Source organism: Sparus aurata, chromosome 17 (genome assembly GCF_900880675.1).
Source record: "Sparus aurata chromosome 17, fSpaAur1.1, whole genome shotgun sequence".
Taxonomy (NCBI): Eukaryota; Metazoa; Chordata; class Actinopteri; order Spariformes; family Sparidae; genus Sparus; species Sparus aurata.
Genome location: NC_044203.1, coordinates 20136306 through 20153750, shown reverse-complemented (window position 1 = coordinate 20153750; position 17445 = coordinate 20136306). Strand labels below are relative to the sequence as shown.

The 17445-nt window shown below is 41.2% G+C and overlaps 1 protein-coding gene across 2 annotated transcripts; it reads left to right on the top strand.

The window, feature by feature from the left end:
- Positions 1–2581: 2581 nt before the first annotated feature.
- On the top strand, positions 2582–17230 carry pde11al (phosphodiesterase 11a, like). 2 transcript variants are annotated; one of them, XM_030392577.1, is made up of 19 exons: positions 2582–3789; positions 4423–4581; positions 5801–5890; positions 6169–6309; positions 6427–6491; positions 7622–7712; positions 8103–8178; positions 8264–8424; positions 10396–10446; positions 10611–10757; positions 10838–10945; positions 11814–11923; positions 12004–12094; positions 13555–13655; positions 13859–13936; positions 14036–14099; positions 14322–14396; positions 14533–14616; positions 15756–17230. In XM_030392577.1, the coding sequence occupies exons 1-19, from the start codon at positions 3007–3009 to the stop codon at positions 16065–16067; spliced, it is 2787 nt and encodes a 928-aa protein (XP_030248437.1). In that variant the 5' UTR covers positions 2582–3006; the 3' UTR covers positions 16068–17230. The 2 variants fall into 2 exon arrangements, with proteins under 2 accessions (XP_030248437.1, XP_030248436.1); XM_030392576.1 differs by having other exon boundaries at positions 7622–7742.
- The last annotated feature ends 215 nt before the right edge of the window (positions 17231–17445 follow it).

The window sequence follows — 17445 nt, the reverse complement described above, 5'->3', positions numbered from 1 at the left end:
TAATGCAAATTAATTTACCCATTTCCACAGAAAAACAGACAGCTGTACGTCAGGAGACTTCCTAAAACCTTTCATATCAAAGGAAGTCTGATTCGTATTAATCCTCAAACTGCATTTGATGAGATTTTGTCCCAATTAAGGAACCTCATTCTGTCAGCCTCCAGTGAGTGAATCAAAAATAATCCCTTATAATAAGGAATCCCAGAAAGTCTGACGGTTTCCTGTCCACATGTAGGGATTAACTCTATTATAATCATCTTTTTGAAAGAGTAAAAATGAAAACAACATTGCAACCATTGGAACACCTGAACATGTCACGGACAGTATTCACAAGATAGCAATTCTCCTCTGACATCACACTCAGGGTGGGAAGTTCAACTGTAGATGGCTACTTCTGTTTTCAGGCAGGCAAGTCATATACACACAGGCAATCTGACAAATTGTTATCATGTCATTGATTCCTGATTGATTAGCAACTGGAAAAGACAAAGGAAAGCTTTCTCCTCGAGAGACATCGGACCACACGTTAAGGTAAACATGTGTGGTGACCGATTAGCTACCACTAGACGTCAGCTAACAGTAGCATTCTAGTGTTCTGTTTCTGTGTGATACACTATTGTTTTGATGTGATACGATTAATAAAGGCATAAATGAATTCAGAAATATCAACACATATCTTCGAGAATTTTTTTTTTTACTCTGAAGTTGAACTCACAGGTTGTAATCGAACGGTAAATTGCTAGATAGGAAGTTATTAAATGCTAATCAGCTAACATGTTATCGAATATGTTTTATACCTTGACGTAAGGCCAGAACTTTCCCCATCCATTATCTTTTAAGTTTCTGATGAACTCAAATGGGATCAAAAGCAAGTTATCTCTCTACATTCACAACCATAAAAAGTTTTTTCAGAAATAATGTCCCACGGTGTCCATCGGGTGTAACTTTGGATTTCTAGTGAAAAATCCCCAAACTGTTCTAACTTTGTCAAGAAAAACTGTGCTCATGTAAGAAGCTAATAGAAAGCACAACTGATCGTGTTCCTTTACTCTAAAACATCAGAAACCTGAAAAAAAACATCTTAAAAAACAGTCTTCAATCAGCAGGCAGCCTCTGACTTATAATCAATGCAGCTGCCTTTCCTTGGACATGACATGGACTGCTTTCCAAGCTGCAGGGTTTGCCTTGTTTGTTGGCCCTCACAAGACCCACATTCTGCATTCTGCTTTTTAATTGGGATTCCCAAGAGACATTGTCCAAAGAAGTCTCAGCAAAACGCCAAAGTCCTATCAAGCAGCCTAAGCTAAGTCCAGTAACCAATTACCCTGCTCAGCCCCAGCGGAACCGCCGTTCTCCGGATTACATTTCCTGCTGCTGCATTGTAAATGGGCCACTGCCTGCAGTGACTTCACTAATACGCTGTTATTGTGCAGATGCAGTTTGATGCTTAACCCCTACAGGGTTGAACACACCAACAGAAATTCCACTTAATCAGTGGTACTAACAGTTACTTCATCAATAACCTCTGAAACACTCTGAGAAATTAATTGTAGGAAAAATATTTGTTATTATCTCCAATCACATTGCAAATTGCCGTGTTAACCCCAAGAGTCAAAAACCTAGAGATCCGATTATTAGCTACTGCCCCTGAAACCAACTCCAGACTACTAGTACACAAAACATTACCTCCACCCTGCCCCAGTTTTTCTGTACACCAATTGAATTGGGATAATTTGATTTCTGATTTTAAACACAAAATAAACTGGAAGAAGTACTACAAGAGATATCTTTCATGTCTTAGGCTTTGGTTAAATCGGGCCGTCTAAATCTAAGGTAAGATTGTAGTCATGGTTGAAAGACAGCAGCTGTGACTATTGCTGCCACAGAGCCAGTGTGTGGGTGTTTGTATCTGCGTGTGTGGGTGTGTGGGGAGGTGTGTGCACCACTTCAGTCCAAGGTAACACACACATCTGTCTATCTATCTATCTATCTGTCTATCTATCTATCTATCTATCTATCTATCTATCTATCTATCTATCTATCTATCTATCTATCTATCTATCTATCTACCCGCCTACCTACAGTACATTGTCAGTCACTGTGACATTTTACAGTGTATTGTTGGTTTCTGTGATTTTATGCAGTATATCGTAACTGTGATATTTTACTGTGTGAATTTAGTTGCCAGTCATTTTTGGCTGAACACACTAGTATACAGTGTAATTTACACTTATTTACTGTGTATTTCACAGTAAAGTTTTTCTTGTCATCCTTTCACCCCAGACAGTATATTGTTGGTTTCTGTGATTTTAGATATAGTGTTGCTTACTGTACTGAATCAACAGAATTCTACTGTGAAATAACACAGTGATTTACTGTGGAGTCTTTTTTACAGTGTTTTTTTACAGTGTAGTCTTTTCATATTCTCACCCCCGAATCAATATTTTATTGTTTAAATGTACATATTTTACTTTGTTCCCTTCAAAAAAGGCGTATCGCTCCCGCTGCGCACTGTACATTCACATACACGTTTTAAATGTAAATGAAACATCAAGTTCGCTGCTCGGGTTGTGATTGGAGCTCAGCACACAGTGTGTCTCTGGTTGTATAGAATAAAGAGAGCGAGTCAACAGCCTGCCCTGTAGGGTTCTCTTTTTTTATTTCTAGGAGAGAGTATGTAGGCGCCTTGGTTTTTTTGTTTTTTTTGCACCTCTGCATAGTACTCCACAAAGTCCCTGGAGACACAGCTTCATCTCTCTTGACAGACTACTGTTGCTCCTCTCTCAGGCGCCATCAATCCGGTCTCACATAACCTGAATATATCTGACCACTTGTGCTGCCCGTGTTCCAGGGAAGAGTACGATGGACTGGCTCACATAGAGGATGAATGAACACAATGATTTGAGGACCCCACTTCTCTGAGTAGCTCGGCAGCAGCCGCATCCTCCCCTCATCTCTCCAACTCTCACTCTGTTACATCTGAGCGCCTCATCTGGTCCTTCCACCATGACAACATTTGACTTCTCGGACATAGAGGCGTTTTTGGACTGTCATCCAGATCTGTTCGAGGAGTATCTCGTCCGAAAGGCGAAATGTGATCAGGTAACCAGGTGGCTGAAGGAGCATCAGCCGTCTAAAGTGCCCACAGCCGAGGAGAGGCGCGGCGCTGCCAGGGACCCGCTGGACCCGCTCTGGCCGACAAATCCGGACGGGCTCCGGCGCAGGTCGTCCCACATGGAGCTGCGACGGAACTTCGCTCGCTCCAAAGCCACCACCGCGCACCGGACCTACGACGAGCATGTGAGCCTGAGCGAACACGAGTCCCAGTCCAGCATGAGGCGCCGTGCGCTCCTGCGTAAAGCCAGCTCCCTGCCTCCGACCACCGCGCACATCCTGAGCGCCCTGCTCGAGTCCAGGGTCAGCGTGCCTCAGTACGCGTCCAGCGCCATCGACTACAAGTACAGACTGAAAGAAACCAACGAGAGGGAGTTTTTCCTGGAGTTGGTGAAGGACATCTCCAACGACCTGGACCTGACAAACCTTAGTTATAAGATCCTGATCAACGTGTGCATCCTGGTGGACGCGGACAGGTGTTCGCTCTTCCTCGTTGAGGGACCCGCGCACAAGAGGACACTGGTGTCCAAGTTCTTTGATGTGCACTCGGGCACCACTGTCAGACCGTCCTCCAGCACGCTCAACTCCAATGAGGTGCAGGTGGCGTGGGGAAAGGGAATCATTGGATACGTGGCTGAGCATGGGGAGACTGTGAACATCTCAAACGCATATGAGGTAAAGAGCCATGGTTGCAGGGGGGGTTTACAGTGATTACTGGTGTGGGGATCAGACCATTTGGAGTGAACTTAATCATACAATAAACCCCCTGTTGGCCAAGGCCCAACATGGAAAGTGTTTTAAATGTAAATCCGATGATTCTGAAGTTCCTCGAAGGGGTCTCTCAACTCGAAGGAGTAGGGGAAGACGAGTAGATACCTCAGTCATTAATGTTTTTTTTTTTTTGTTTTTTTTTACTCGCTTTAATAGTCAAAGAAAAAGGAAGGAAATCAAGCGTTCTGATCCCACCAGCTAGATCTCGCCTTACACGCTACCAGTTGCGCTCCCCATCATTATATCATGGCCCTGGGCTGCTTGGGAGGCTGATGCGGACCCCCCTGAGGTCTTTTACTGAGATAGTGTCAGTGAGGGATATCATAGTTTCTGCCTGTAGTGAAAACAAGAGGTCTCCTGCAGAGCTGTGAATTTAAATAGCCGACATCGCACCTTATTGTTGCGTGACGTGTTTTTTGTGTGTGCGTAAAACCCAAATGTTGTCATGTAGGAAATTCACTGCCACAGTGGAGCGTATGCGTGTGTTAATGTGGGATCGTGTGCGTTTGTGTGTGTTACACGTGTCCACTATTCCAGGACCACCGCTTCAGTGATGAGATAGACAAGCTAACAGGCTATAAGACGCAATCCATCCTCTGCATGGCAATCTGCAACAGCGATGGAGAAGTCATTGGTGTTGTGCAAGCAATCAACAAAAACCCCATCGGCACTCCCTTCACCGAGGATGATGAGAAGGTGAGGATGTGTTATGTCTCTCAGCTGAAAAAAAAAAGCATTCATCAGATCCATATCCCAGAGGGTTTTCCCACTCCACTGCATTTTATTGGCTATTTATCATCCTCAGAACTATTGTAGTCGCTCTGACCATTAAGGGTATTTTAGAGATGGAGTTAAAATTGGATTCTTGTGGAGCATCATGATTCCGACCCCCCGCCCCCCCCCCTCTCTCTCTCACACACACACACACACACACACATACACTACCACTTATTGCACAGAAACTCTCGAGCCATGCAGTTAAAAACACCGTTTGCACCGTGAATCTTGTTAATGGCTGTGGAGAGGGGCAAAGTGTTCCCTTGGAAGCAAAACACCAGAAAAATGAAGGGAGGAGGTCAACCTCTTGCTCAAGCGTGGAGCATTAAATATGTCCGGCTGTGTGCAGTATATACACACACACAGACACACTCGTAGGTAACTCATTTTGAGTGGATATGGATAATCGGTCCCTGAGCAATCCACTTGAAATGGGTTTTACTAGAAATCTGCATGTTTTGACTTCATTTACAGCTCATGAGAGCAATTTAATTCTCCCAGTTTGTTGATTTGAAAAGTAATATATTGCGCACGGGATGCCAGTTCAAGTGCGAGACCATGCGATTAAAAGTAAAGGTGCTCATTTCTCTCACTCTTGGTGAAAACACCATAAAGGAAAATCAGGAAGGAGAGAAACAGCTTAGCTATTCACCTTTGCAAGAGTTCGGCTGACCTGAGCTACAACATGCTGTCCACAAGGTGGCAGAGTGAAGTTGTGGAAAAATCATTCCCCTTGCTGAGCCCTCCACATCAGAGGAGTCAACTTGAAACTAGGTTGTTTGAGTTTGCACTAATTCAGGCATTTCTTTTATGATATTTCTTTATGTGGGAGCTCTAAATAAAGCAGTATCAACTTTTGAGCAACACAGATGCTGAAAATAGAACCTGAACTGCCAGCTTATTTAGACATTTAAAGGCCCCTTGATGTCTCACTAAATGCCGCCTGTCTCTGAATCAATACTTCATTAACAGGGAATCTGTTTGAGAGAAGCAGCTATCATGACTTTCTACCCCTCCACACAGTCTCTTTCTCTCTCTCTTACCCAGTTTTATGTCCTTTTACTTAGCATACAAATAGTGAACATTCCTACATAATGCATGTCGTTCACCGCTCTTTACTTCTACTACGTTTACTCAGGTACTGCAGATGTATCTACCATTCTGTGGAATATCGATCTCCAATGCCAAGTTGTTTTCAGAGTCTCGCAAGGAGTATGAAAGGAGTAGGGTAAGAACTGTGCATTTACACAAAAATATGTTTGGTTATTTAATAAAGAACAACTTTAAAATTAACAGTGACATTACTATTTTCATAACTATTTAAATAAAAATACAGATAACAGCAATTTAGTTACACTATAAATGCGTTATATTTACAGCAGCTTGTAGTTTTGATAAACATAGCACATATTTGACGAATAAAACTCCTTCTACTGCATCCCTCAACAACACTGTCAACGCTGTCCAATGAACACAAGTCATTATTGTCCTCTATGGTGGCCACAGGCTCTGCTGGAGGTGGTCAATGACCTGTTTGAGGAGCAGACCGACCTGGAGAAGATTGTCAGGAAGATCATGCAGCGAGCGCTCACCCTGCTGCAGTGTGAACGCTGCTCTGTGCTTCTCCTCGAAGACATCGACTCACCTGTGAGACATCTTTTAAGCTGTAACCATGCATCCTTTTTTTTTCATGCAAAACTCTCCTGTCTCTGTTGCCAAATGTCACCGCTGCTGGTCGAGGTGATACATGTCTCTCCTCCATAGGTTGTGAAGTTCTCCAAGACCTTTGAGCTCATGTCTCCATTGTGCAACATGGACCATGACATCAGGTGAAAGACACATCATGAAAAACATGGACAGAGAGACAGAATGATGATTTATTCTAGGCGGGGGTTATACTTTATAGTAAAGGTCCTTGTAATAAGCATCATTTAAAAAGTAATAAGATAGTCAAGAACACAGCACCAATCTATCGAGCATCATTAGTGAGGTGTCAGAACCCAAAGGAAACTAAAAGGTAACAACTAACTTACCTAATATGTCATTGCTAAAGCTTAAACATTAATCCTAAACTTTTTGGTTATATGCACTCGTCATATTGATAACATTTTTCAAAAATAAAAGCCTACATCTACAAAGCTTGTAGTAAGCTGGAGAATAAAAGTATCGCTTTTCCTTAAAAACATTTCAGTCATTGGGAATTAATAATTTAAAACATTTTGTCAGGTCTGAAATGATTGTTTTGTTTATCTCTGTGTTTGTCAGTGTTTGCTAGCTAGTGTTAGCAACATTAGCAACAGCGGTGACGTAGGGTGGAGATGCAATGCTAAATTAAGTGGCAAAATGTTATCAATTACACCTTTAATTATGCACTTATAAGCAGTTAGCTTTGCTGTTTGCAGATCAAAAGCCAGACCAATGCCTTGTCAGGGTTTATGAATCCTTTATTATGCACTTATATACAGTTTATTAACAGACTGCTGTTTGGGCTTTTGCTCATAGTGGACATTACAGCTGAAGACGGACAGGAAAGAAGTGAGAGAGAAGATGATATGCATAAAATGAGCTTAAAAACTATGTTAATAAGTACATAATAAAGGATTTATTAACCTTAATAAAGGATTTTTCTGGCATTAGACTGAAAAAGCATAGTTACTGTTAATAAATACATAATAAAGTATATATTCATCTTAATCAAGCAACAAAAAAGCATAGCAAAGGTTTGAGAATAACACAATAGATAAGTAAGTTAATACAATAAATGTTTATGTATTGTAATGCTATCATAAATTATTATAAGAAACTAATAAGCCTTGTATAAATGTTCTTAAGCATCCCATAACTGTTTCTTATAAGTGCTTGTAAATGTCTAATAATCGAACTTATTCAGATCTAACTTATTTATATTTACTGCCTGTAGCTGACTGTTGTTTCCTGTTTGTGTTATTGGCTGCATCAGTATGGAGAAGCTGTCGTGCTCTGATTGGCTGATCAATAACAGCATTGCTGAGCTGGTGGCTTCCACAGGACTGCCTGTTAACATCAGCGACGTATGTCAGGACCCACGCTTTGATGCAGAGGTGTGGACACAATGGTGTCCCTATTAGACCTTTTAGATCTCACACAAATGCATGGACACATACGCACATGCTTGTGACTGCAGTAAGTAGACACAGACACGCAACAAACCCCAACACAAACTTGTAATTATTAAAGTATTTGTGAGCACTGGTGAATTTGTTTGTGTGATGTAATGTTCAAAATTAGTAAATGGTGCCAAAATGTTGTGTAAACTGCTTTACAGGCATGTTTTTAGCATTTGTACGTGTGGTATTTTAATTTATTTTCCAGTCAAAGAAAGACAGCAGGCCCAGGCAGGTCAAACAAACATAAACCCCTCTCAGCCTTGCTTCATTGCCACTGTCTCCCTCTCTTTAAAGGCGGATCAGGCTTCAGGGTTTCACATCAGATCAGTGCTCTGTGTACCTATCTGGAATCGAACTCATCAGATAATTGGTATGTTCACCAGAAATAATCAATTTGTCCTCACAGGAAAACCAGTTTTCATGTTACGGTAACAATGTATGTGTGTTTTCTACAGGCGTCGCACAAATTTTGAATCGCCTGGACAGGAAGACATTTAATGATGCAGACCAGAGACTGTTTGAGGCATTTGTGATATTCTGTGGACTTGGAATCAACAACACTATGATGTACAATCAAGTTAAGAAGACATGGGCCAAGCAGTCTGTAGCACTGGATGTAAGACCTGCAACGTATTATTTCAACATATTCTGCTTTTTCTAACCAATTTGGAAGATATGAATATTTTTATAGATTTCTATCATGTAGGTGCTAACCAACTCATTACAGCATTACAATGTTGTTGTCACAATTGGAAAAATTGGAACCTATCACGACCAGGAAACCACAACAAAAGTTCGGACTCAATAGCACGACAAGACTCGGGATAGGGCAAGGCAATGTTCTTTACTCGGGGAATTCGGTTCGTTACACAGAAGTTCAGTCAGCGAGGCAAACACACTAGACAGGGAGCAGGCAGGCAAAGAAGTCGGTACACGGGCGATCATTCAGGGAGGGCAGACGAGTCAGGCAGGGATCAGGCAGGCAGAGAGGTCTGTACACAGGTGATCAGTCAGCGAAGGTAGACAAATCCAACAAGGAGAAGGCAACGGCGAAGTCGTACGGCCACTGGCAAAGTAGATAACCAGGAAACACTTAGGGAACGATATAGATCAGAGCTGGGACGTTTCTGCACGGAGACAAGAAGACGATCTGGCAACTAACACGAGAAACACAGGAACTATAAATACACAAACACACTACCACCAGGTGAAACAGATCAGGGAGGAGACTGGCAATCAGGGAAGTGGGTGAAACCAAACGAGCAGGAATGGGGACAAGGAAAGAGGGGACGAGAGATAAACAGGCAAAAAACAACTAGTGTCCAAATCGAGGCATAACAGAACCCAAATATGAGACACACAGGCAGGCAGCTAAGGAAACTAAATCAAGAGTCCAGAGCAAAACAAAGTACAACCAAGCCAAGTAAAACACAAAAGCCAGAAAGACAGACTCCCAGACTAAATTACACAACGGGAGGAAAGGAAAAGCACTTGTCACTTGTATTTTGAAGTAAACAAGTATGTAACATGTGATCCATCCTCTCACTGAAGTTACTTACTGCAGAAACAAGTAATAGGGGGGTAGAGTGGCTGAGACAGAGACACTATTCAATCTATTCCAAGACACATCGTATCATCAAAATGATTTGAAGCTGTAATTATAAGTAAAAAAGTTACATAATGTTGCTTTAAAATGTGACATATCCAATTTACAAAAATATGTGATCAACAAATGACCAAATTAAATCTTAATTATACATCATCCATTAGCTACCAATCCTGTCAAAACACTTGACAGGCATACCATGAATATATTGTATACCAGTAATTAAACTATGTTACATTAAAACATACCCCAAACAAGCTGTATCTGTGAAAAAACATAGACATATTTAAACATTTTAAAATGTGTGATTTTATCAACTAAAACATTAATAATGTGGATGAACTTTATACGAGCTGTGCTTTGAAAATGGACTAGGGATGTTGAGGTGCAACAAGATTCGTTTTCAGATAGTGATAAATGGAAAATACTCGATAACCAGACCATACCAGCTGAATTACTCCAAACAAGATTTTATTACACCCCTTCACATCTATTTAAAATGACAATGTGAGAAAATAGTAATTGAAGAGTAAATTAGTGCCACTGATTAATGCTAATCGCTAACAGTGGCGCTCATCAGTGTCTCCATATGCTTTCTGCTCCAATGCCCGGTATCTAACCTGCGCAGTCACATTATCCTCGACAAACATGGTTCTGCTTCTCAGCCATAAATATTTCATCTGCTTTCAATAATTCATGGTAAATACATGTGCCAGTCTGCTCACCTCTCATCAAAGGCAACGCACACTCTTGTATTTCTGTCACATAGTCTTTGCTGTTTCTCTAAACACTTGATGGATTTTTCTTTCTGTCAGTGGGCCCAAAATAAACTAACAAATTGGTTTTAGAATCAGAACTGTACTGTCCGTGTTAATGACAATGAAGCGAGTAGGAAGAAAGGATTACATCAAAGTTCTCACAACACAGTATTATTAGGACTTTATCACTGCTTTGTATGATTTTTTCCTTTTTTTTCCCCAGATGCTGTCTTACCATGCAACCTGCTCCAAAGTAGAAGTTGACAGACTCAAGGTATTTCTCAGGGAGGAAGATTAAAAAAAAACATTCATATGAATGTGTGAAATCCGAAGTCCGTGATTGATTGAGGGTGAAGTGCAATTTTAAAACTGTTTTAGTGCTTTGCCTCCTACCTCACTGCCAATGTGTGACTGACAGCTCTGTCCTCTTCCCCGAAGGCAGCTAAGATCCCCCTGAGCAGTGAGTTAGGCATTGACGAGTTTCACTTCAACGACTTCTCATTGGACAATGATGCCATGATCACCGCATCACTTCGGATGTTTCTGGAGCTCGGTGTTGTCCAAAAGTTTAAGATCGACTATGAGGTGAGGCCCTGGAATATGTCTGGTACTATCAGGTGTTGACATATATATGTATGTATATCACGTGAATGTCTTTTTTTTAGGTACTGTGTCGCTGGCTTCTGACTGTGAGGAAGAACTATCGAACTGTGGCCTATCATAACTGGAGGCATGCCTTCAATGTGTCGCAGTGCATGTTCGTTATGATCACAGTAAGTTTTTAGTTACACCAAGTCAGATTTATCTGTAGTGCCTTCACTTAGCTATAGAAACCCTCCTCTCCCGGGTGTGGGTTAGTCACAAAACTTTATTTTGAGTTCTAGTGAACATCCCAAAGATTTTAAAGATACTAATTATGTCAGGCTGAATTTTAGGGAAATGTGTTAAAAATGAAGTGTAAGACCTCTAGAATAGCACATCCAGAATATAAACTGCATATGGTCTTTATTCGCATGTTCCGCCCTTCGATTTCTCTCCATGCTTGCTTTCACTCTACTATCAAACTTTCTAATACCAGTAAACCATCCAGACCTAGACCTTATATGAGGATAACAAGTTACCAGGCCATGTTTAAAGCCTGTCCTACAAAAGGAAGTCTCGGTGGATTCAGTAAGACATCATTAAGAGATAATTCAAAGGAAGAATACTCGGGTAAAATCTCAAAGAGAATTTACAACTTTGCACACTGATAAGAAGTACTTCTTCATATCCTATCCCACCCCATCCCATTCTATTGTATCATGTCATATTATATTGTTTCGTATCCTATCCTTTCCTATCCTATCCCGGTAAACACACCGACCTATTTGGCGTAACGTCGTAACTGCAGTGTCTCTGGCATGTTAGGTAGCGTAGACAGGCTAGATGGTGGAGTAGCAGCATCCAAATGTTCCCTTGCTTATCGTATCTGATCTCATCCCATTGTATCCTATCCTATCCTATCCCATTGCATCCTATTATATTGTTTCCCATTCTATCTTATCCCATCCTATCCTTTACCATTCTATCCCATTGTATCCTATCCTATCATATCCTATCTCTGCTGAGCGGTAAGAACATATCTGCTTGACTTTTCTGTAGACAGCCACTTTCCAGGATGTCCTATCAGACGCAGAGATACTGGCACTGATGGTCGGCTGTCTGTGTCATGACTTGGACCACAGAGGCACCAACAATGCTTTTCAAGCTAAGTAAGTGACCCAAAGTGAGATGACGAATGTTGCTTATGCAGTAGGTGACTCAAAGTTTAACTACTCGGTTTCTTCTGCAGGACAGGTTCTGCTTTAGCCCTGCTCTACGGGACGTCAGCCACCTTGGAGCATCATCACTTCAACCATGCAGTCATGATCCTACAAAGTGAGGTCAGACCAATATTTCTTATATGACTATGATGCTCAAGGAACTCTGAAGTTTACTTTATGATCTGTATTGGTTTTCCTTTTATGAGGTTTTCTCCCTTTTTATGTTCCCATTATTGGACTGCATAAAAACGAAACTTTTTACTGTATTTATTTAACGTTTTATCTTTTATTTGTAAGCTAGTTTGCTATTTCAGTCCCTAGAACGGCTAAATCCACTCAACCCGAGAAACCACAACACATAACCCAAATGTACACAATAGAAATACAGTTCAAACTTAGCCTGCTGGAAGGCTAATGTAGTTTCTGGGCTTTCTTCCTCAAAGGTGTCGGCGTGTAGTTTGATGATAAAAGAATTCTGCGGAGGCAAGGCTGGGTGGAATGATAGAGCAATCTTTATTGAAACAGTTCCTCAAGCCGGCATCCGAATTCATAGTGCGGCCGCCCTCTAGAGTTCTCAAATCTATGGTGAAGGTAATGCTAAAAGGCTTTGCCCTCTACTCTGTCAGAAGTCCTATCGAACCCTCGATCTTAGGAGATCTACCAAAATGCCACCCCCCGAATCTCTACTCGTGGGATCCCTCTTAAAGTCCCTTGGGCTGTATCTCCCTACTTCTAATTGGTCACTGTGATGGGTTGAGGAGTTGGCCTATCTCTCTGCTCATACATTCCCTAACTCACACAAGGAGGAGGAACAGGTTAGATTTAAACCAAGTTGAATTAAAGGCCCAGAATGTGTTGCAGTCCAGATACTTCACTGACACTAATGTTAGCCTGCTAGCTTTAAAGTGTGGGTGGCAAAAAACACATGAAATGCAATTTTTTGCAAGTCGGATCCAAACCACATTCGGAGATGGTCTGTACTGCAATCTAAATTGTATTTCTACAGATGTCTCATAGCCACATAGTCACTCATAGAAAATTTAAAAGAGTCTGTAGTGACTGTCGGCAATGTTGTTAACATGGAAACTCCTGTGGAATAGTTTAGGTGATGTCTGGACACAAAAACATGATCTGATCACTTATACATAATAGTGCAGACACTCCATCTTTCAGATTTGATTTAAGAAACAAATCTGTTTTGCCTACTGTCTGAACATAGTCTTAGTGTCCCAGGCCAACAGAAAGGTTTACAGTTTGAGCTTTAGGACGGTGCCGTACACAAACTGAGTGCTGGTGGGCGGCAGCAGTGACCACGAGTGACATTAATAGGCTGATGCTTTGTCTCAGGTGTAGATCAGTTTGATCATTACGAACGGTGTTCTCTATTGATTTCCTTTACCAGAGGACAAAGAAGGTTTATACACATTGCTAATTAACACTGATAATGAGGGACTCATTCGACAGTGAGCGATAACTTTACCAGTGCATTGGCTCTAAAGAGACATTTATTCTCTATTACTCATCCTTGCCTGCTTTTGTGTATTGCCTACTGTATGCTATTGTATTTTATTTTCTTGCAGGGTCACAATATCTTTGCAAACCTCTGCTCTAAAGAGTACAGCAACATGATGCAACTATTGAAGCAGGCTATTCTCTCCACAGACCTTACTCTGCACTTTGAGTAAGTGGTCTTTTCAGTGGATTCAGAGCTGTTGTAGCTGCTGTGTTCATGATTGGTTTAAAAAAACAACACAAAAACACAATTTGAAGAATTATCTTTTCTTTTCTCTGTTATTTCAGAGTGTGATGAAAGCTGTCCTGGAATCTATTTTTTTTTCTCTTTTAACATTTTCTGTATCCTTGACTGTGTCTTTTCATTGAAAGGCGCAGAACCAAGTTCTTTGAGTGTGTTCTGTCTGGAGAATTCAGCTGGACAGATGAAGGACACAGAGAAGTTCTCAGGTTTCTGCCTTTGTGCTAAATAAAAGAGTCCGTTTTGCCAGAAATCACTTTAACCGTGAAAGGAAGGCAGCTAAAAATGAGCTTTGATGTCATCAACAGGTCCATGCTGATGACAGCGTGCGATCTGGGCGCAGTCACTCGTCCTTGGAAGATTTCCAAACAGGTTTGAGCTCCTATCACAAAGTTTTCAAGTCTGTGCTTTCATGTTTGAGGGCATGAAGAAGTACAATCATAGGTGGAATTTCATTTTTCTGTGCAAAGTCAATCAAAGTTTTGAATATGAATGTGCACTCTAGCTTTGAGGCCATGTTTGAACATAAAAATGTTACATAATGTTTGAGAGAAATAATCAAATGATGATATTTGATGGCATTTATGTCCCAAGGTTGCAGAGCTGGTGACAAGTGAATTCTTTGAACAAGGTGACAGAGAGAGGTCTGAGCTTAAGTTGACCCCAGCAGTAAGTATGCAAACTCTCAAAAGTCTTATTAAATTTTCTCTAGCACAAAGATTTCTATCTGTTACTGAGTTGTTAACATACAGTCAAACTCAGATGTCCTTGATATGAATGATGAAAGATTATAATTTCTCTGTAGGCCATATTTGACCGCAATCGTAAAGATGAACTACCTGCCTTACAGCTGGAGTGGATAGATGGGATATGTAAACCCCTTTACCAGGTACCTTGATGTGTAAAGTTAAAGGGAGAGTTCACCCCCAAATCAAGAATACATATTATTCCTCTTACCTGCTAGTTATCTATCTAGATCAGAGCTGCCATCCAGGTCAAATCTCACCCACCAAAATAAAAAATAAAATAATAATAAATAAAAATAACAAGAAAATTATGACTCTGTTCATGGCATTACATCTTTTATATGAGGGAAAATGCTGTTTAGATCTGAAGGACCCTTCAAGAAGTCGGTCAATCAAGGGAACATCAATCCTTATTTAATTTTTGCATCATAACAATATAACACAAAAGTTAATTGCTGCTGGTCCGCTCACTGCTGAGTTTTGGCTCCCCTGATCTGAATTGTCATAATGTGACTTGCTGAGTTTTGGCAATATGGGCAGTGGAGATGACTGCCTTCTCTGAAATATAATGCAACTAGATGGCACTCGGCTTGTGGTGCTCAGAGCGCCAAAAAGGTATATTTGAAAAACTTGTATCTTGTAAAGTGGTGTCATGATGGAAGGACTCCTTTTTAATTGACTGCACCTGCCAGCTGTATCACCACACAGACGGGAGAAGAGGCTCATGCTTGTGGCAGTGGGATGAAAATGTTAATGGTGCCCTCCTCCACTGAGCTGTAAGTTTAGCTAGCTTAGTTAGCTAACCTCTCATCAATGAGTAGATGCACTCTTCCTCCTGCTTAGCGACACATTGGCGAGTGTAGTTCAGAGGGAAGAAAATTGAAAAGATAAAAGAAAGCAGATATGAAATGGCTCACAACGATCTGCAGATTATCTTTAATAACCAGATCATCAAAGAGACATTTGGTTGTTGTTGTTTTTTTTGTTATAATGATTTGATTGTTTGTTGTTGGGAGCTTTGAGCACCACAATTCGAGTGCCATCTAGTTCTATTGCTATCAAGAGCAGGCAGTCAACTCTTCAGCCTGTATCCACAAAGCTCAGCAACTCACACCAAAACAATTGTTAAGGATAAATAGCACAACAGGTAAGATGAAGAATATGTATTTTCTGCGGTGAACAGCTCCTTTAATCTTTTACTGTGAGTCTTAGAAATGGCACAAATAAAAGCATTAACTCAGAGTGTGAACAGGTCTGTCAGCTGTATACCTCTGTGTCTCAGGCACTGCTGAAGCTCAACAGGAAGTTGCAGCCAATGATTGATGGGATTGACGCCAACAGAAATAAGTGGCAGGACCTCTGCTCGTCCTATCAGCAGACGCGCAGAGCCTCTATCTCCAATCAGAGTGCCGATTCAGATCAGAGTCCTGAGCCCCTTGAAGATGCAGAAACCAGTCAACACTCAGATTCCGGAGAGACTCTAAAGCCAACTGAAATCATCAAGTTTGGGGCTAAGTGCAGTCATGATGTGAGATCCAGAGTGAATGATAAACCAGCAACAGCTGGCAACGCAGCATCTGCAAGGAAAAAGTAAAAGCAAGCCAGGTGTTATGTGCAGTATAGGTTAATCCATTTAACGGCTCACATGGGACTCTTCTCATTTCCTGTGATTTTCTAACACATGCACTACCTGAACAAGATTTTTTTTCAAAAATCTGGGTAAATGAAATGCAGTTACCATCTGCTGAGCACATTGTGTGTGTCACTGTGTTAAACTCAGGAGCGTGATTAATTCCAATTATAAAACTCTATTTGAAGGCCTATCTATCTATCTATCTATCTATCTATCTATCTATCTATCTATCTATCTATCTATCTATCTCTAGCTTTTCATTACTGACATGTAAAAGAGACGAGAGATTACTGTTGAAACCAAAGAGGGCCAGTTATCACTGTAATGTTTTGTAATAGGAACTGCCTCAAAACCACGAGCCCATTGGAATGCCTTTGCAAAACAAAAAGGAATCACTGTGATTTCTCTCCGTCGCATAAATTGTGTCACAAAATTGCCATTTTGAATGTAGACCAGCGGAGCATGATCTTGTTCCTGAATGTTTCTCACTGACCGGCTGTCTTACCTCAGTTGCAAATCCTTTGGCTGCATGGCATTATTTTTAACATTTGTAGCTTGACCGAACCTTCAGCCGTCAGCTTGCTCCGTGAACTGCATGTATGTGTCATAACGGCAATGTACATTGCCACATGAAAACCTTGAGGCAGATAAGTGTGAGGGGCCAAATGTTAGTGTGCTGATTTACTTTTGTAAGGAAGGTCACAGATTAACTCCTCAGGCTGACTGTGTGTGTGTGTGTGTGTGTGTGCGTGCGTGCGTGCGTGCGTGTGTGCGTGCGTGCATGTGTGTAACCTACTAATTCCTTAAAAAATGAAGGCATGGGGGAAGACAAGTGATTTTGTTTTATGGGTCTCAAAGTAAGCTCCTGTAAAGGTATAGTTCAGTGTGTTTGGAATAATTATTATTTGTACAACTTACATTAATTCCTTATTTCTCACTTGAGGGAGACAAACACACACTGTGTAATTTAAAGCAGACTTATTATGCTTTTTAGTTTTATTCCTTTCCTTTTATGTCAGGTATGTGCATGTAAAAGATCTCGAAAGTTAAAAAGGTCAAAGTCCGCGCCAACAGAAGCTCCTCTCTCCCGCAGAAAACACTGCTGCTGAAACGCTTTGTTAGTAGTCCCGCCTTTAATTCTGTGACTTTGTGACATCACACTACATCACACAGTCACTTATTTGCATAATTAATGCCTAGTGGCTAGTTTGGCACGTAAGAATTGATTTAGGGGGCGCCGTTTAGCTCAGTTGGTAGACTGGGCGTCCCATGTGCTGCAGTGGACCTGGGCTCGACTCCCGGCCTGGGTCCCTTTGCTGCGTGTCACTCCCTCTCTCTC